A 20,781-nucleotide genomic window follows, 5' to 3' on the forward strand; every position below is an offset into this window, starting at 1 on the left:
TTTACTTTTGTCTCTCCCTTTTTCTGTGGGCCTCATTATTCCCTTAACTCGGTTCCTTACCTTGTTTTGTGTGGTAGATACTTTTGGAAATCTAATGGAAGTTATGGATGCTTTCTTCAGAAAAATGCACATTCCCATAAGAAACACAGACCCTCAAAGTTCATCTATGAATTCACAGTTAAGCCTTGCCCTATGTGGTCATAATGAATTTAAGATATATTTGAAAATTTCTTCCACTCGGAGAATAAAAAAAGTACACTTGTTCATTTAACAAACCCCACCTCCTGTGTGGCGGGAAAGGGCACTGGAAAATGGCCACAGCAGGAGTAGGGCCTGAAGCAGGAAGGACGTTAGCAAGAGTTGCCACACGGGGCCTTTGAGCGTGTGGGGAGGATTCTGGATGTTTTCTCAAAAGAACTGGATAAGCCAAGGAAGAAGGGTTTATAAACAGGTAAGGGGTTAGTATTCTAATTCTTTAAATACTGAGTGAAGAGTTACTCCAGACCAAGGCTGAGGCAAATTGAGAGGAGGCAAAGCTAAGGAGGTTCTAAAATGGTGTTGGTCCATCTGCAGCCATCTACTTCTGGTCATTCCCTTTTATCTGAGAAAAATGAGACAGTCTCGGTAAAAAAAAAAAGCTCATGGTAGAGGAGCAGCATTGGCATGTTAAAATAGACTTTGTTCCATTTACTGAAGAACAAGCACAGTTGTGTGGGAGAAGCCTCCATACCGGATGAACAAAGCGTGTACTGATTTAGAATAAGTTTGCTTTAATGATAGTGTAATAGCTAAAACATGAGACTTTACAAAAAAAGTAGGTACATATGTTTCCATGCTCTTGATTATTTTTGTAACAGTGTTACTGAGATTCATATACCATGCAAAATCACCAATTTAAAGTGTACAGTGCAGTGGTTCTTAGCACATTCAGAGTTGTGTAACTATCACCGTGATGAGTTCTACGTTACTGTCACAGAAAGAGGCCCAGGACCCTTTAGCTACTGGCTCCCAACCCTCTCATCCCCCCGGCCCCAAGCAACCACTCATCTGCTTTATACATGGACCTGCCTCTTCCGTACATTCATATAAATGGAATCTTAAGCTGTGTGACCTGTGGCTGGCTTTCCCTTAGCCTGACGTCTTCAAGGTTCACGTATTTGAACATCTCTCCGTACTTCATTGCTTTTTATTACCAAATAATACATTCTGTCGAATGTATATACCACAGTTTGTTTATCCATTTATCAGTTAAAAGACATTTGGGTTTCCAGGGGCACCTGGGTGGCTGGGTCAGTTAAACGTCTGCCTTTAGCTCGCCTCGTGACCCGGGGGCCCTGGGGTCCTGCGGTCCAGCCCCACCTCAGGCTCTGCACTCCGCAGGGAGTCTGCTTCTCCCTCTTCCTTTGCAGCTCCCCCCACTTGTGTGCTCTTTCAAACAAAATAATTTAAAAAGGCGTCTGGGTTTCCACTTTCTATTATAAATAATGCTGCTCTGAACATTTGTGTGCAAGTTTTTGTGTGGACACAGGTTTTTTAATCAGGCATATAGGAGTGGAACGGCAATACATTTAACCTTGTGAGCAACTACCAGACTCTTTCAGAATGGCTGCACCATTTTACATTTCCCATCAACAGGTTCTAATTTCTCCATGTCCTTTTTTTTTTTTTTTTTTTTTAAGATTTCATTTATTTGAGAGAGAGCGCAAGTGGGAGCAGCAGAGGGAGAGGAAGAAACAGGCTCCCCGTGGAGCAGGGAGCCCGATGCGGGGCTCCATCCCAGGACCCTGGGATCATGACCTGAGCCGAAGGCAGACGCTTAACTGCCTGAGCCACCCAGGCGCCCCCTATTTCTCCATATCCTTGTCAACACTTGTTACTGTTTTTTTATGTCTTGGCCATCCCAGTGGGCACAAAGTGGTATCTCATGGTTTTGACTTGAATTCCCTTAACGGCTAATGATGTTGATTGAGCATCTTCTCATGTGCTTACTGGCCACTTGTATATCATCTTTGGAAAAATGTCAATTAAGATAGATCCTTTGCCTATTCTTTGAGTTATCTCGTTATTGAGTTACAAAAGTTCTTTGTACATTGTATGTACAAGTCCCTTATATCATAGCTGTCATTTGCAAATGTTTTCTGCCATTCAGTGGGTTGTCTTTTCATTTTCTTACAGTGTCCTTTGGAGCACAGTTTTAATTTTGATGAAGTCCAAAGGTATCCATTTTTTTCTTGGGTTGCTTGTGTTTTGGGGGTTAAATTTAAGAAACTATTGACAAATCCAAGGTTACTAAGATTTGCCCCCTATATTCTTACTAAGAGTTTTATAGTTTTAGCTCATAGATTTACATCCGTGGTCCAATTTGAGTTATTGTATATGGTGTGAGGTAGATGGACCAACTTCATTCTTTACATATGGTATCCAGTAGTCCCAACACCATTTATTGAAAAAACTAGTGTTTACCCATTGAATTGTTTTGGCGCCCTTGTCAAGAATTGAACATAAATGTATGAGGGCTTATTTCTGGATGTATACCTTTGGTATTTAACTTTTGTGAATGTGGAACAATTGTGAAGAGGTTCTGACTCAATTTTCTAGCAAGTACTACTGGTAAGAGATGTCTTTGTGGATGCCCCACACCACTCCATATCCCTTAGCCCACTGTGAGTTCACCGGCAGCCCCAGTGGACAGTTCCTGTGCAAGTCTTTCCACCACAAAAGCCCTGTATTCCTTTCTCCTGCCCCACAGGAGCCTGCTCAGCCTGCACACAGGGCAATCTAGAAGGGCTGGGGATGTAACACCCCCAGAGCAACCGCCAACTGGTAAAGAACAGGGGCTGGTTAGTAAGTGCCCCGGCTTCCCTATGACTCAGTGCATACATTGTACATGTGCCTCACTGCATCCTCAGAGGAACTGAGCCCCACCTGCCCACAGTGAACATCACCTCACGAACTCACCGGTGGCCTTTCTCCCTTCCCTCACTTTCTCCACTCCCTCACTTCTGCTTCATTGGATTGCCTCCCAAATAAACTAAGCCTAAGGGGTTGCGGGGTGGCTCAGTCAGTTAAGCGTCTGACTCTTGAGCTCAGCTCAAGTTGTGAGCTCAAGCCCCATGCTGGGCTCCACTTTAGGTGTGGACCCTACTTAAGAAAATTAATTAAACCTAAGTCCTCTGCTTAGAGTCTGAAAAACCAAAACTAGGACACCCTGAAAGGGGGCTTTCTAGTTTCACCTTTGCTTCTGCCCAGAATGGGTGTCCTGTTAAGCATCCTTTCAGTTTTTTTAGGTATCCTCACCCTTGCAGCAGTTAGTACTTTAGACTTACCAATTCGTCATTAGCATTATCACTTTATTGTTTTGATTTTTTTCCCAGCATTTTATTACAAGAAATATATTGTCCTTTTAAAGTAGAACCTGGTATACATCTGTCATCTGTTTACTTTTTGGGAAACTAGAAGGAAGTTAAGGTTTTGGTCAAGATGTCAATAGCAACATATGCTTTCTTCGTAGGTAAATTGGAAAATATGGCAGCAAGCCAGAAATCTGCTTAATGCCATCCCTCTAACGTCTTTGTGGAGAAGTGAGGAAAATCATTCAAAATATCCACCCTTAACCATTTGTTGTCTGTCATGTTCATCATACTATTGACCAGTTGAGGGTGAAGAAAGGGCCCTAGAGAAAGGAAAAGATTTTGCTTTCAAAAGACTCTGATAGGAAGGGAAAACAATTTTGAGCAATCTAAAAGTGAAAGGCATCGCTTCTCGGCCTTTTGGCTAAGATCAAGTGTAAGTGAAAAGTGCCCAGTACACAGTAGACTCTGAATACATCTTTTAAATGTTGTATTGAGGTGTAATATGTATACAGAAAGCACACAATCGTAAGAGTATAGGTAGCTGACTTTTCACAAACAACACATGGATGCAACCAGCACCTTGATTAAGACACAGAAGGGTCGGGGCGCCTGGGTGGCTCAGTTGGTTAAGCGTCTGCCTTCGGCTCCGGTCTATGGTTCTAGGGTCCTGGGATCAAGCCCCACAAACCTGCTTCTCCCTCTCCCACCCCCACCCCCACCCCCGCTTGTGTTCCCTCTCTTGCTGTGTCTCTGTCAAATAAATAAATAAAATCTTAAAAAAAAAAAAACACACAGAAGGGTCAGCATTCTGTGCTTCCTTTCAGCCACAAACTGACCTTCCCAAGAGTAACCACTATTCTGACCTTTTCACCAGATTTTGTATGACACATATACCGTCTACATTGTGTACTCATGTATCTGGCTTCTTTAATCCAACATTGTGAGATTCGTCCATAGTCTTACATATGATAAGTAATAAATCATTGTCATTGCTGTAGGGTAGTTTATGGTTCTATTATTGATGGACACGTAGATGTTTTTGCAAGTTTGTGTTTTTTAAATTTTTAATTATTTTCTAGAACAGTGTTTGGTTCACAGCAATATTAAGCAGTAAGTACAGAGTTCCCATATTCGCCGGTCCCCACATATGCACAGCCTCCCCGACCCTGACCACCCCGCACCACAATGGTTGCGTCTATTAACAGTGAACCTACACAGACACATCATCATTCTCCAAAGGGTTTTGATTTTTAAAAGTTATACTGCTATAGATGTTGTAATACAGGGGTTGTCAAATAGAACTTTCTGGCTACAGTGCAAATAAATGTTCTGTAATCTGTGGTATCCTATAGGTAACTACAGCCAAATGTGACTGTTAAGCACTTAAAATGTGACTAGTAACAACTTCAGAAGTTAATTGCTAACAGTAATGACTTTTAACTCTTGCCTGACCCAACAAGCAAAGGTTTCAGAATGGTGAGAATTTTTTCAGGAGAGTGGGGGAAGAAAGGGGTGGGTTTCATATTTATAATTTGTAAATATTGGCTACTTCTAAAGTAGGTAACTAAGAGTTGCAAATATTCAAGTACTGAATTCTATTTAGTTGGCTCTTTAAAAGGTGAGTAACCAGGACGCCTGGGTGGCTCAGTCATTAGGCATCTGCCTTCGGCTCAGGTCATGATCCCAGGGTCCTGGGATCGAGTCCCGCATCAGGCTCCCTGCTCGGCCGGGAGCCTGCTTCTCCCTCTCTCACGCCCCCTGCTTGTGTTCCCTCTCTCACTGCGTCTCTCTCTGTCAAATAAATAAAATCTTTAGGAAGATAAATAAATAAAAGGTGAGTAACCCGGGGCCCCTGGCTGGCTCAGTCAGTAGAGCATGCGACTTGATTCTCAGTGTGTGAGTTTGAGCCCTACACTGAGGGTAGAGATTGCTTAAAAAATTTCCTTAATGTAATGTTTCAACATCTATGAGTTCCATTAGCCCTTGCCTAGCTTCTGAGCATCGTGAAGTGAGTGACTTTCAGCAATGGGGTGTTACTAATGAAGAACTTGAGGGGGAACCAAAAGTAGAATTTTCACAAGACCAAACAGTGACTTGATGATGGAGGTTAAAGAAGAACCCAGGACCCCGACAGTTCTACCACCTGCTTCTTTCATGACAGTCCAGCATGTCCACAGTGGGCCTGATTCAGATTTGGAAATGCCATTATTTCAAAATGCATCCTCTGAGAATTGATTTCTATCTTGCTAGCAGGTAAATCCAACTGGCAGAGAGCCTTTTTTAATGTTGCTGTTTGAGTAGTAGCCACAAGCCCTTCTCCTAAATAAAACATCCTACAGGGACACTGGCAGGGGGCAGCATGTCCTCAGAAGGGAAGCAGCTGAGCTGCCGGCCTGTCCCCCCCCAAGGAGACTGGCACTTCCAGCCGCGCCGGCCGCCGGCTCCTGCAGGACAGTCCCGGCTGCCGCAGCCCTTCCTTGCCCAGGACAAAGCCTGTGGGCTCGGTGCCCCTACCAATGGGAAATGCCGCAGAGGGAGGACCTGTGTGACGGTCCTCTTGTTAGCTTTTCTTTTCGGCAAACTCTGGACCGTGGCCAAAGGAACATTAGCTTTAGCTTCTGGGTGCGGCAGCTGCCAGGCCTCCAGGAGCCTGGTGAAGGAACTGATTCACTTCCTGAGGGCCAACTGTGTGAAAGGCCCTTTGGAAGGTCCTGGCAGAATTTGGGAGGGGTCCTCCCAGCAGGGAGGGTGTAGGTTCACCTATATAACCCTGTGTTCCCGACCGGATGAAGTCCTGCTTCCCTGATGACTGGGTGGCGTGGCCGCTCTCCTGCCTGTCTCCTCCCTTGCTGCAGGACCTCTCCTGCAGGGCTTCAGCTTTTGCTCGTGCCACACTTCATGCCAAAAGCAAGCTTACCCTCCCAAGCCCCGCTTGTGGGTTTCTTAAAAAGCCCTTCCAACCCACCCGCATGCACGATGGTGGGGGCACCGGAGCATCGTAAACATGCTCTCACTACAGTACATATCATGTCAGTTCGGGGCGCCTGGGTGGCTCAGTCAGTTAAGCGTCTGCCTTGGGGTCAGGTCATGATCCCAGGGTCCTGGGATCGAGTCCCGCATCGGGCTCCCTGCTCGGCAGGAAGTCTGCTGCTCCCTCTCCTGCTGCTGCTCCCCCTACCCTACTTGTGCTCTCTCTCCCTTTCTCTTGCTCTGTCAAATAAAATCTTTAATAAATACCAACTGACTGGATGGTGCAGTCAGTTGAGCATCCAACTCTTGGTTTCAGCTCAGGTCATGATCTTAGGGTCCTGGGATTGAGCCCCAAACTGGGCTATGCACTCACTGGGGAGTCTGCTTGAGATGCTCCCTCTCTCTCTGCCCCTCTCACTCGTGTTTCTCTCTCTCTAAAATAGATAAATCTTTTTTTAAAAAAATCCATTCGGGCACCTGGGTGGCTCAGTCGTTGGGCGTCTGCCTTCGGCTCCGGTCATGATCTCAGGGTCCTGGAATCGAGTCCCACATCGGGCTCCCTGCTCTGCGGGAGGCCTGCTTCTCCCTCTCCCACTCCCCCTGCTTGTGTTCCTGCTCTCGCTATCTCTGTCTCTGTCAAATAAATAAATACAATCTTTAAAAAATAAAAAAATTAAAAAAATCCATTCATGGGGCGCCTGAGTGGCTCAGTCGGTTAAGCGCCTGCCTTTGGCTCAGGTCATGATCCCAGGGTCCTGGGATCGAGCCCTGCATCGGGCTCCCTGCTCGGCGGAGAGCCTGCTTCTCCCTCTGCCTGCCACTCTGCCTATTGTGCTATCTCTCCGTCAAATAAATAAATAAAATCTTTAAAAAAAAAATCCATTCGTTCAGTAACTATTTTCCTTATTATGGGCTAGGCACTGAATCAGGTGTTGGGGATACAGATATGAACTAGAAAGCCCTGGCTGAAGATGTTCCCAAGCCTGGCAGAAAGACAGCACTCATCCCACTCTGAGGGGTGCGCTAGCTGAGGAGGAGTATAGGCCCAGGGGCTTGTGCCCCTCCAGGACCAGGACACAGAGCAGCCTGGGCGGGGGGACTGCTTCAGGAGGCTCCAAAGCCCACATTCTTCCCATTGCATTTTCCTGTGAGCCAACATGTCCAGGGACTGGCAAGAGCTCCCCACAGCCTGTCTGTCCCCCACTGAGGGCCATCTCCATAAGTCCGCATTTCTCATAAGAATCTCACAGGAAGCTTGTGGGAAGGCAGTGTCGTAGGCTGACTAATGGCCCCCCAAAATACCAGGTCATAATCCCTGGAACCTTATATGGGAAACAAGTCCACTGATGTGATTCAGTTAAGGATCTTGAGATGGGGGGTGTAACGTGGATGATGTGAGCAGGTCACAAATGCAATCTTTATAGGAAAGAGACGGAGATCTGACACAAGACGAGGCCAATGCGAGCGCAGAGGCAGAGACAGAGTTAAGTGATGAGGCCTCAAGCAAGGAGCCCTGGCAGCCACCAGACACAGGATGAAGCGAGACAATGAATGGATTCCCCTTCTAGAGTCCCCTTGATTGTGGTCCAGGGAACTTGCTTTCAGAACTGGGAGGGAATATATTTCTGTTATTTTAAGCCACTAAGTTTATGCTCATCTGTTAGAGCAGCCACAGGAAATGATGAATCGGTGCAGATTCCAAGCACACGTGCCCAGAGAGCCGGATTCAGCAGGGGTGTTTTCTGACAGGCCGGCTGAGTGATCCCCACACTTCCATCTATGCACCACACCGCCCCCAGGGCTTTGGGAGGGGACTCAGGGCTTAACCCCTTAAATGAGGGGGTTTTATTTATTTTTTTTAAGATTTTATTTGTTTATTTGGGATAGAGAGAGAGAGCACAAGCAGGGGGAAGCAGGCTTTCCACTGAGCAGGGAGTCCAACACCTGATCCCAGGACCCTGGGATCATGACCTGAGCCGAAGGCAGACGCTTAACCGAATGAGCCACCCAGGCGCCCCTGAAACGAGGGGTTTTTAGTCTGGGGTCTTGTCTTCCACAAAATCTATAGTTGCATTTCAGGACTTCCAGAAATTCCTTAAGATTATATGAACAACTGCGTGGGTGTGCACACATGTTCCTATTTTTTAGGGTTGAGGTTTTCTCCAAATTCTCAAAGAGTCACTGAAAATCAGGCTGAGAACTAACCACTCTAAGGACAAACTGCTGAGGTGTGTAAACCTGGTCTAGGGTGGGGTGGGGAGGAATGAAGCAATTTGTTCAACTGGGCCCAGCCTCCAAGGGCTTATACTGAGCCTGAGGGACAGGGAAGTGCTAATAAGAAGCAAATCAAATTAAATTCTGGCGTCCTCAAGCCTCAACAAAGCAGAGCATAAGGTAGCTGTGCCCTACGGGAACCTTGTGAGAGGACACAGGCAGGGTCTGTCCTCGTTTTAGCAACATAGTTCATGGAATGGATTCTCTTTTGGGAACAGTAGGTAGGCCATGTCACCAGCGTAACCCAGGATCCAAGCAATCACAGGTCAGTATCCACAGGTGCGCCCGAAGAACCCACAAAGAACCAGCAGGCAGGGCCATCAGACTGTGGGTATTTGTTTATAGTCTCTGAGAAACTTGGCTACTATATTTTTTCCTTTTATTTTATTTTTTTTAAGATTTTATGTATTGGAGAAAAAGCGAGAGAGATTTTTTCCTTTTAATTTAACCTTTTAATCTTGCCTTAGTTGGTATTCATTTTATATCACTTTATCTTAATCATTTCCATATTTTAATTTTGGCCCCTTCTTTTGAATAACATATCATTTTACTTTTGCTTGTTCTATTGCTTGATTGATGTCTCTCTCTCTCCTACTGGACTGTAAGCTCCATGAATGTAGAGACTTGTCTGTTTTTCTCAAAAACATGTCCTCAGAGGCACCTGGGTGGCCAAGTTAATTAAGCACCTGCCTTCGGCACAGGTCATGATCTCAGGGTCCTGGGATGGAGCCTGGTGTCTGGCTCCCTGCTCAGGGGGGAGTCGGCTTCTCCCTCTGGCCCTCCCCACTACCCCCCCCCCCCGCCCTGCTCATGCCCTCTCTCGCACTCTTTCTCTCTAAAATAAATAAAGTAAAATCTTTTAAAACAACAACAACAAAAAACCCATCCTCAGCTCCTAGCCTGACAATATCTGACAAACAGTGTTTTCATTTCTCCTGTGAGTGGTCATAACTTTAAATATAAATGAATCTGTAAAATAATGTAGCCACTTTGGAAAACAGTCTGGCAGTTCCTCAAAACCTCAAACACAGTTACCAGGAGCCCCAGCAATTCCCCTCCTAGGGACATGCCCAAGAGAACTGAAAACCTCTGTCCACACAAAACCTTTTACACAAATGTTCACAGCAGCACTGTTCATAAGAACCAAAACGTGCAAACAACCCAAGTGTCCGCCAACTGATGAATGGATAAATAAAATGTGATATATCCACACAATGGAATATTATTCAGCCATAAAAAGAAAGGAAGTTCTGACACACTCTAAAGCATGGATGAACCTTAAAAACACTATGCTGAGTGAAAGAAGTCACAAAAAGCTCACTTATTGGATGGGACTGCCTTTAGATAGAATTTCCAGAACAGCAATGCCTGGGTGGCTCAGTTGGTTAAGCGTCTGCCTTCCACTCAGGTCAGGATCCCAGACTCCTGGGATCGAGCCCGCATGGGGCTCCCTGCTCAGCCGGGAGCCTGCTTCTCCCTCTGCCTGCCCCTCCCCCGGCTTGTGTGCTCTCTCGCTCACAAATAAATAAATAAAATCTTTAAATAAATAAATAATAGAATTTCCAGAACAGACAAACCCGTAGAGGCAGCAGGTAGATTTGGGGTTGCCTAAGGCTGCCAGTGTGGAGGGGAAAGTAATTGCTGATGAGTACCGCTTTACCGGCTTCCTGGCAAGTGAGGAAAGCGTTGTTAAATGAGATAGTGGCGGTGGTTGCACAACTATGTGGATAGATTAACAACCACTGAATTGTACACTTTAGCAGGTGAATTTTATGGTATAGGAATGAGATCTCCATAAAGCTATTTTTATTTTTTTATCTTTTAATTTTTTTATTGTTATGTTAATCACCATATATTACATAATTTGTTTTGGTGTAGTGTTCCATGATTCATTGTTTGTTCATAATAAAGCTGCTATTTTTAAAAAAGAAAAAAACCAAAGTGATACGGTCACCTCTTCTTTATGCAAACTTACTAAAATCAACAAGGAAATTTTAAAATGATAATAGCTTGTTTTCAAGAGGAGCTCTGTGTACCAGCCTTGTGTGGCAATGTGGCAGGATGGGACAGCAGGATGGCCAAGACCACCGGCCTCCTCGGCTCGCTGGGCACCTTCTAGAGTGACTTCTGGAAGTCTGTCTTGGGCGACTGCGTGGGGGGTGGGGGTGGGGGTGGGGGGCGGTCGCTGACGGCTTTCCGACAATGGAGTGAGACGAGATGCGGGGGTGGGGGGGGTTGTGTCCTCCTGCCCGGCCTCCCACCGCACCCTTTCTTTTGTACCCTCAGAAGGCTCAGACCGCCCGCTCATCCCCGGGATCGCCGGCACCCAAGAGCTGCGCCAGGCGCGAAGTATTGCTCGGTTCAGAAAATGGGGTGCATTAATGAGCGAAGTGCCTTGTCCCGTATCCCCCCGGTTCACGGTATTCGGCTCTGGCCGCCAGGTCGCGGGGTGGGGGACCGCAAGGGGTCCGGGAGCGGCGCCGCCGCGGCTGTCGGGGGGCGGGGGCCGCAGCCTTTGTGCGGAGGCCGCTGCCCGCTCCCGCCGCTGGGGGGCGGCCTACGGCCCGCCGACCCCCGACAATAGCGCGCCGGGTGGGGAGCCGCGCGGTGCCGGAAACTTTTCTCTCGCGCCGCCGCCGCTGCCAGCGCCCATCTCCGGGCCGCGGCCGTGCGCTCTGCCGGGGCCGCCGCCGCCGCGGGGCAACCGGGCCGGGCGAAGGGGGCGCGGGGCGGCAGCGCGGGCGGGCGGCGCCCGGGCCCCGCCACGCGGGAGGCTGGGGCCCGGGCCGGGCGGAGCCGGAGAGCCATGGGGGAGGCTGCCAGCCCCGCGCCCGCGCCCGCGCCAGCGCTCTGGGACTGGGACTACCTGGACCGCTGCTTCGCCCGCCACCGCGTCTGCATCTCCTTCGGCCTGTGGATCTGCGCCTCCTCCTGCTGGATCGCCGCCCACACGCTGTAATGGGGTCGGGACCGGGCGGCGCGGGGGTGGGGGCCGGATCGGCCGCGGGGAGCGGGGGGCGCGGGGCGCTAACCCCACATCCCCGCCGCCAAATCCCTCCTAGAAACCTGGGAGGAAGGGGGCAGAGAGGGAGGAGGCAGGAGGCAGGAGGCAGGAGGCAGCTCAGCTCCGGGATCGAAAGGAGCCTTCGGCTGCGGACTGAAGTCGGGACTTCTTTCCGGATTCCGCTCACGGGAGGCTGGCTGGGGGCGGCAGGAGGAGGCCGGGTGGGGCAGTGCGTGGAGCCGGGGACGGCAGCAGCAAGTCCTGCCTGGGTTCTATTGTCAGCCTTTCCCCGCCGACTGGCGGTGTGAGCTGGGCAAGCTTAAAACCTCTGAGCCTCATTTTCCTCACCTAGATGGGGATGGAAACACATGGCAAGATTAAATGAGTTAGTCCCTGTAAAGCTCTTAGTATGTGCTCATTAAACATCCTTATCATTGTTCCTGCGCCACCACCAACCTTTGGCAGAGGGCGAGGACCTAGGACAAGGCTCTCGGTGTTTCTGGTCTCCCTTTACCCAAGGCCCTCTGATCAGCCATGGGGACTGGCAATGATCCGACTCTGGCCACAGTGGTCACCGTCACCTGGGTCCTAAGCTGGCTGAAGTCGGGTTAAAGATGGCCTCCAGGTCTTCGGCCACCCTGTCCCAAGCTGGTGCAACGCAAGTATTCCCCGGCAGAGGAGAAAGGACCAGCAACCCAGAGAGGGCTGGCGCCGGCTCATCGTAGGCACCTCGTGGACATTGCACTCCCTCGTGTGATATCGCTGCAGAGATTTGGCAGCCCCTGTACTCAGTCACTGGAATGCAAATAAAAAGACCCTTAGAACATTTACTGTGGGCCCAGTGTTGCATTTATTAACTCATTTCATCCCTGCCACAGCCCCATGAGGGAGGGACTGTTATTACTCCCATGTACTCAAGAGGAAGCTGGAGATTCTGACAGGTTAACTAACTTGCCTGAGTGAATGGAAAGAACTGAACCCCCAGACCCTTATAGAAAGGGGCAGACTTGTGAGGATTAAACTGTCCAGTGGACACTAACGAGGCACTCTATGTGCATTATTAGGCATTTCCTGACCTGGAAACTCGAGTTGGGAGAGGTTAGGTAAGTCCCCCGAGAATGCCCAGCAGGTCATTCTGAGGGCAGAGGCTCTGCTTTTTCAGCCCACCTCAGGTCTGCTCACCCATTGTTTTCAGGACTTCCCCCTCCCTGAGCCCCCCCCCCCTCTTCAGGCAATGTATGTCTTCCAAGCTGTGTGTGGCCTGGGGTAAGGTCAGCCCAGGATTCCCCTCCCCTGAGAGCTGGGGAGCAAAGCCTCCACATGCAAAGCCAGAGGGTCTGCCGTGAACTCACCTAGTATAGGCCTCACTTTTCCCGGCTCTCCAATGTGAGGGTTGAAATCAACTATTTCTAATCTGAGTCCAGAGAGTCTCTAGAGTCTTCGCTCTTAGGCTTTGAATTGGTGTCAGGAGCCCAGGGTCCAAATGAAAGGTTTCTGTTCTCACTGTGAGCTTGGGGCTTCATCTGGCAGATCAGGAAATGTGGGAACCCAGCAGCCTTCCCTCCTCCTCCATTGTGCCCCAGGGCGGGCCCTCAGAACCAGCCAAACAGTCCGAAAGACGTGGAGTGAGTACCACCTTGTGGTTGAAGAAAATGAAACAAGAGCTGCAATGGTGCCTCAGTTTCTCCATAAAATGTAGCACGGAAACATCTAGAACAAAGTGTTTCTAAGAGATCTCTGAGCCCTTCCAGGCTGTTGGGCCTTTCTGTGCTTGTTCCAGGGGAGTGGGGCAGGGCAGGAAAGGGGGCATGAGGGAGGGAAGTCAGGCCCCTCCCTAGGGGCCTGTAGGGAGAGGTCAGCCCAAAGTGCCCTGGCATCTTTGAGAGGTCTTGCTCGCTGTATGTGTGTAAAGAACATGCTTGATCTGGGCAAGGGCTGGTAGAAGCCAGGCCACCCCCCTTGCACGTACGGCTTTGCAGGATTTCATGTGAATTTGAAAGAATCAAGTTCCCTTTTTCATTTAGGCAATTTTTTTTATAACCCACATGTTTCTTTCAATAATCAGACCTAACAGCTAGTTCGTCAGCACTGAGTAGTAGGTCATGAACTTGAGTTGGCCTGATTTGTGGGAGGAAAGAAATTCCTCTTCATTAGAGAGGCAGGTCGGGCTCGTGCCGTCGGCTTGTGCTGCAGTCTTTGATCCTTGATTTTCCCATCTGTAAACCAAGTTCAAAAATACCCGCCGAATCCCTGGGGGAGAGAGTGCTTCACAGAGACACAAAGTCAAAATTGCCCTTTTCAGACCACCTGCTTTGGGAACCCACTCATGGCTCTGGTGTTCCGTCCATACCCACCCACACCCCTGTCTGTCACCACAGGCTTCTCTATCTGAGATGTGCAAAGAGATCCAGACAGGACCAGTCAGCGCTGTGTGCTGCGTGCTGCCTCCTGACCAGCCTGTGTGACACCATCGGGGCCATTCTGGCCAGACAGCTCACGATCCAGGTGCGTCAGGCCTACAGGTGACAGTGGCTTCTGTCTGGTTTCATCACCATCAAGGTGCGGTTTCGCCTCATGCCTGTGCCCTTCTTGGTGTTTCTGCCCCCGTCCAGTGCTCCTGCCCTGAGAGCCACATGGCTCACTGCTCATCTCCTTCGAGGCTTTGCTCAGAGGTCAGCTTCTTGGTGAGGCCTCCCCTGAGCACTCCCGTGAAGCCGTGCCCTACCTCTACAGCAGGGGCTCCAGACCCCTTCACCCTGCTCTGTTTTTTCCCATAGCTGACCCCCCCCATACACCGTCTGTTTTCCTTACTTATTGCTTATTGCTTCTGGTCTGTTAACCCCTACCAGAGGGTCAGCTCCCCAGGGGCAAGAATTTGTATTCACTGCCTTATCCCCATGACTTCAAACAGCAGCTGGGACAGAGTAGATGCTCAGTAAATAGTGATGGTTGTGGTGATTGTTTTTAGAGCCTGGAGCCCAGCCCCAGCTCAACAGGGCTGGCTGAATGCTTTCCCAAGTGGTGATGCAGGCTCTGGGGCAAGTGAGAAACAGTGTCAAGCTTTCCCAAGGTCTAGGCCCTCAAACCTGTGGAGAAGGGGCCTATCCCAAGGGCATATGCACTGCAGAGGCCCCTCATGGGCTGGTGCCCACCCAGGTAGATGTGACAGAAGGCAGCCTCGTGTCTGCAACACACACTGGGAGAGTTCGAGACCCTGCTTTGAATAATACTGTCTCACAAACAAACCGCCTTTCATTTTGGGTGCCCGTTCTCATTAGCTGATGGAATATAGTGACACCCAGCTCCATCCCGGTAATAATAGCTGATGTTTAGTAAATACTTCACTATGGGGGCGCCTGGGTGGCTCAGTCGTTAAGCATCTGCCTTCCACTCAGGTCATGATCTCAGGGTCCTGGGATTGAGCCCTGCTCAGGCTCCCTGCTCAGTGGGGAGTCTGCTTCTCTCTCTGCCCCTCCCCCCAACTCATGTGCACCCTCTCTCTCAAATAAATAAATAAAATATTTTAAAAATAAATAAATACTTCACTATGTACTTGGCACTGAGGGCTTGTCTCATATGAGTTCATTTAATACTCGAATTATCTTATGACCTAGGCTCTCTCTTTATCCCTGTTTTACACATGTGGACACTGGGGCTTAGAGGTTGAATAACTTTTTTTTTTTTTAAAGATTTCGTTTATTTATTTATTTCACAGAGAGAGAGAGAGAGCACAAGCAGGGGGAGCATCAGGCAGAGGGAGAGGGAGAATAGGCTCCCTGCTGAGCAAGGAGCCCGATGCGAGACTCAATCCCAGGACCCTGGGATCATGACCTGAGCCGAAGGCAGACGCTTAACCAACTGAGCCACTGAGGCGCCTGAGGTTGAATAACTTTTATAAGGTCCAGTAAGCAGCAGTGCCAAGTATCAAACTGCTCTTTTTTTTTTTTAATTTTATTTATTTTGAGAGAGAACACGCTCATGAGCTGGCGGGGAGGGGGGTGGAAGGGGGTGGAGGGGGGGGACATGTGGGCAGGGCAAAGGGAGAGAAAGAGGGAAAGAATCCCAAGCAGACTCCACGCTGAGCATGGAGCCCCACTCAGGACTCGATCTCATGACCCTGAGATCAGGACCTGAGCCGAAATCGAGTCGGACACTTAACCGACTGAGCCACCCAGGTGCCCCTCCAGAGACTGCTGTTAACCAGTGACTCGACTGGCATAGTGGCTGGTACATTGGTAGGTAGGAGCCTTGTCCGTTCCTCCAGGTGCTGGTCTGAGCACTTTCCATGTATTGGTTCATGCAATCTGCTTAGCATGGAGGGAGGCACTGTTACTATCCCTGTTTTACAGAGGAGGAAAGTGAGGCCCAGAAAAGGTCAGTGGTTGGGCCAAAGTCACACAGAAGAGGCTGGCCGTGCGCTGGGAAGAGTGCGGAGTGAGAAGTGGAGGGCTGGTTCTGCTGGTGGGCCTCTGCCTAAGGGATCGGTTATTCACGCGCCCCACCTCTTCGTCGGTCAAATAGAGTTGATAACCAGCCTTTCCTGGGGCCAGTAGGCGTCTTTGCCGGGAGCACCTTATCAGTGGGAGAGGAGGCCCAGGATGAGAGGTGCTGTGGTCACTGGAGAACGTTCGAACACCAAGACTGTATCTCCTTTGCTCCCAGGTATTCACAGGTGCCTACCTAGCAGCTGTTGACTTGGTGAACTTTGTCTTCATCCTTTTCCCCATCTGTGGCTGCAGACTGAAGTCTCACCCGGGTGAGTGTGTGGCCTTCTGTTCCTGTGTGCAGCACCCACTCTTTCGTAGGCGTGCTCAGTGCCTCCTCCTTGTCGCGTCTGAGCTGGGCCCCTGCCGGGTGCAAACAAAGGAATGAGCTCCCTGACCCCAGCCAGAGAAGAGAGGCAGGGCCCTAAAGAGTCATCGGTTCTGCTAGTGAAGCGGTGCACGCACGCCATGCACAACCGGAGGGAAGGATGTGACCGTGGAACGGGGCCCGCAGGGAAGGGTACTCCAGGTGAAAAGAACAGTATGAGCAAAGGCCAGGAGGTGGGGTGGTACAGGCTGTGGGAAGGAACAGTGATAGCTCAGTGTGCGAGCCCAGGATGGCCAGACAAAGCCCCGTAACTTCTGGAAATGGATGCCAGAAGTGGGTGTGGGCCACCTCGGGCAGAGAGTCACTGAGCTGGGATGGGTCACCCTGACTCTGCGGGACTGGGCCTTCCTGAAAAGGGGCAGCAGTGTGCCCAGACCCTTGTCCAGAAAGGGAGTGCTTGCATCAGTGGGGTAAGGTAAGGTGCCCCCAGCTGCTCAGCACTGCCCAGAGGAGCCATGTTCTTACTAGAATTTTCAGAGGACTATCTGTCTTGTATTTCAAGGAGACTTCCAAGACCGTGCTCCTTTTTCGCTCACAGTTTCGGGCCCCAGCACAAACACATGGATGCATTCCCCAAGGTTGTGCCGGCTCTGCTCTGTGCCAGGCTCTGCGGAGCTTACAGAAGCTGGGTTGACAGCTGGTTTTCACAGGCTGCAGTCCGTCGAGTTCTAGATCCTAGAGCCTGTGGCATTGTGGTGTTTGTTGCAGGTCGGGGCTCCCGGGAGAGGAAGAGGGGGCGGCGGCTCAGGGCCAGTGTATTTGCTCTGGCCCTGCCGCTGAGCCTGGGGCCAGGCTGGGCGCTCTGGGCCGCCGTCCCAAAGGCTTCAGGCCCCATCCGAGGGCCCCAGCGGAGGCTGCTGGAAAGCCTGCTGCAGGTGAGGCTGAGCCCAGGAGGACGTGGGGGTGTGCGTGTCCTTTCCCTCCTCAGGGTCCCAGCAAATGCCCTGGGTAGGGATAGGGTTTGGGCTTGCCGTGGTTGGGAGGAAACTACTAAAATTGGGAAAGGATGGGTCTGGGATGCCTGGACTGTCTCCTCAGGGTGCTGAGCATGTCGCCTACTCCTGCAGGACAATACTGAGATCCTCGGCTACCTGCTGGGTGGCATCGCTGCCTTTGGCTCCTGGGCTTCCCGGATCCCCCCGCTCTCCAGAATCGTGAGGCTGGGTCAGGGCTGGGACTGTGGGTCACCATGGCAGGTCTTAGGGCACCTGGGAGCATCTTCCAAGCTCCAGGTCCTGGGGTGGAGGGTTGTGTCACATGTGTATCACGTGTGTGTGTGTGTGTGTGTGTGTATGCGCGCGCGTGTGCGCGCGTGCAGGGGCTGGGCAGCCAATCACGGGAGCTCATGGGGCCTGCTAGAGCCTTTCCCGGGACAGCCCATTGTGTTCCCTCCATAGCAAAGAAAAGCAGGCTCTCAGGAAAAAGGCCCTGGGGTTCGGTAAACGAACATCCCATTAGGAAGTGAGACGGTTTCAGAGGAGAGCATCACGCAGCTGCCAGGCTTCTGTGTATTCGGGAGCACCTCCCCCCAGAAACTGCCCGGGCATCTAGGCTGAGGGAAGCCCTGTGTTGGCCGGTTCCGGAGGGGACGCAGCCGTGACTTGAGATGCTGTGCTTGCCCTTGGGAAACTCACAGTCTCCTGGAAAGACGCAGAAATGCAAAGCAGGATATTTTAATGGTCTGACAAGGATAGAATCAGATGTTTGGGGTTTCGGAGGAGGGAGAAGAGGCTCTCACGCTATTCAAATGAGTGAGGGTGAGATGGTCACACCGCCAGGCGCGGGGGAGGCCGCCTCAGCTTGGCCCCAAAGGGAAGGTGGGCCTGGAGGAGGCAGAGGTGAGGGGAAGCGGGGAGCCCCCGGGAAAAGCCACCGAGGCCGGAGAGCTGCTGCGGAGGAGCAGGATATCGTGGGTGTGCAAACCTGCTCTGCTGTGCCTGGCGGGCCTCGCTGACAGGAATAACGGCCAGACCTAACACTGGAAACGTAACGGGCTCCTCGCTGGGGCTAAAAAAAAAACATCACTTGCCCCAGAGCATCATTTCATAGCAGTTCCAGGAGAACAGGAATCGGGGGTGGCAGTGCTTCGTTGATCATTTGTGGGAAGCGGAAGCCTGTGTTGTGCTGGCCGGGAACCCCCCGGGGCATGCCGCCCCCAGATCGAGGGAGGGGAGCATGGGGAGCCCCTGGGACGTGGGGCTCGAAGACCTTCAGAGGGACTGGTGTGTGCCTGGCTGTATTAGTTCCCTGGGGCTGCCGTAAGAAAGGTTCACAAACTTGGGACAACAGAAACGGATTGTCTCAAAGTACTAGAGGCCGGCAGACCAGTACCAAGGTGTCAGCAGGGCCATGCTCCCCGTGAAGGCTCTAGGGAAGGAGCTCTTTCAGGCCTCTTTCCAAGTTCCTGGAAGATCCTTGGCCGATGGCTACGTAACTCCAGGGTCCACACGGCATTCTTTCTCCCGGTGTGTGTCCTCATGTGGCCGTCCTTCTGTACGTGTCCAGGCCTAACTTTCCCTTTTATAAAGACACGGCCATATTGGGTGAGGGTCCACCCTAATGATCTCATCTTAACGAGGTCATTTGGAAGGACCCTGTTTCCAGAGAAGGCCACGTTCACAGGCTCTGGAGGCTGGGACCTCGGCATCTTTTGTGAGAGGGGAAAACAAGTCAGCCCCTAACGCCACGCACCTAACATAGCCCCACGACTGTGTCCTTCCTTCCGCTTCATTTTATTCACAGTGTTTGTCACAGGCTGAAACTAGCTCCTTCAGTTATTGACCAAGTTGTTGGTCCCCAGTAGAACGTGAGCGCCCTGAGGGCAGTGGTCTCGTCTGTTCTGTTCCCCTCTGTATTGCATGTGCTTGGAGCCTGCCCGTGGTAGGTGCCAGCAGACACTTTTTAAAGACTTAATCTGGTCTGGGACAAAGGAAGCTCATGGATGCAGGAATCAGAAGGGCTTTCTTGGGGCAGAAAGAGCAGCCCTGTTCTCTGTGGTCTAGGGGAAGAGAACCGAAACCAAGACTGGAAAGAGGTTATGGGGGGGGGGGCCACATCCCATTTATAGGTTAGATGCTTTGCATAGTTTCTGGAATGTTGAAAGCGATCAGTATTGTTATTCCTGTTTTAGGAGGTAGTGGGCTCCCCATCACTAAAGGCATTCAAGCCTGATGGCCCCCTGGCAGGCAGATAGAGTTAGATCATGTTAGGGATTAGATTGGGCAATCTCTGAGGTACTGTCTCTGGTCCCACGAAGAAGAGCCCAGAGCTAGGATCCCCTTACTAGGGAGAAACTCAGCAGGGCTTGGGGTGTTCTGGGAAGCCTAGCCAGCATGGCTGTGAAGCCTAGATTCCCCTCCAGAAGCTGCTTCTAATTTACCCCTGGTGGGGGCGCTGAGAAGCAGAATGGTTGCGTGGCTTTGGTGGAAGAAGGCCCCCTTCTTCCAGGAGGGACGCGCCCGCTGACCAGTACAGCCTATGCTGGCAGCACTGGGACGGGTCGCCGTTGCAGGAGTTGAGGCACGGCTTGCTTCCAGCCCCCAGCGCAGATTTGCCAGGCAGCCCTCTCGCTGAACATTCCCGCCCTGGGTTATGTGTGACCAGCCAGACGAAGCCCGCATGTGCTGGACCTGCCTTATCTCGAGTCACCGAGCCAACCCCAGGCTATAGCGGTTGCTCAGCACCTACGGCGTGTCCAGTGTGCAGGCAAATAGAGCCCCATAGGCCCTAGTACTGACCACGAAGGGAGATTGAGTTTTAAAGTCAGTGCGCACCAGGAATGGGTTGGCACGTGAGTGACAGCAGAGAGCTCACCCAGCTTGAGCTGATCCAGAGGAGCTGCAGGTGCAAATTCAAGAGGCAGAAGGCAGGTCCCAGCCCTGGCCCTGCAAGTCACCTCCCCTCTCGGGCCATCAGTGTCCACAGGAAATGGGGGTGGGCAGGTGGGGGGATCCCGAGGATTTCCCATCACAGCAGTGCTGACTGGGACAGAGCTGCTTCCTGGGCTGAGTCAGGTGCAGCCGGCAGGTCAGGGACCACCCTCCCCAGCCTGGGTGCTGGCTGTCTTTATGAACCATTCTTCAGGGCGTGGCCAAAACAAAACAGGGAGCCCCGGGAACAAAACTTGAACAAATGCAGAGGGAAACAAAACTCCCAAGGAATCTTTTTGAGAGTTAAAATAAAAATGGGGAAAATCAGCCAAACCTTACTTTTTCCTCTGAATTTTTTTCACTCTCTAGCCAAGGCCTGTATCTCTAAATATAATTATTTAATAAGTAAAATGAATTGTATATAATTTATATGTTTAAA

At 50.8% G+C, this 20,781-nt stretch overlaps 1 protein-coding gene across 1 annotated transcript in view; it reads left to right on the top strand.

Moving 5' to 3' along the window:
* The first annotated feature begins 11,403 nt into the window (after nt 1-11,403).
* The window catches only part of TMEM44 (transmembrane protein 44), a 31,144-nt gene continuing 21,766 nt past the window's right edge, over nt 11,404-20,781 (top strand). Inside the window, exons 1-5 of the mRNA XM_088017031.1 lie at nt 11,404-11,552; nt 13,980-14,106; nt 16,264-16,357; nt 17,182-17,348; nt 17,541-17,627. Coding sequence (XP_087873157.1) covers nt 11,404-11,552; nt 13,980-14,106; nt 16,264-16,357; nt 17,182-17,348; nt 17,541-17,627 — 624 coding nt within the window. The remainder of the gene's footprint in view (nt 11,553-13,979; nt 14,107-16,263; nt 16,358-17,181; nt 17,349-17,540; nt 17,628-20,781) is intronic.

This window comes from Eumetopias jubatus, unplaced genomic scaffold (assembly GCF_037043125.1).
Source record: "Eumetopias jubatus isolate StellerSeaLion01/CBP00866 unplaced genomic scaffold, mEumJub1_p1.0 scaffold_1, whole genome shotgun sequence".
Lineage (NCBI taxonomy): Eukaryota > Metazoa > Chordata > Mammalia > Carnivora > Otariidae > Eumetopias > Eumetopias jubatus.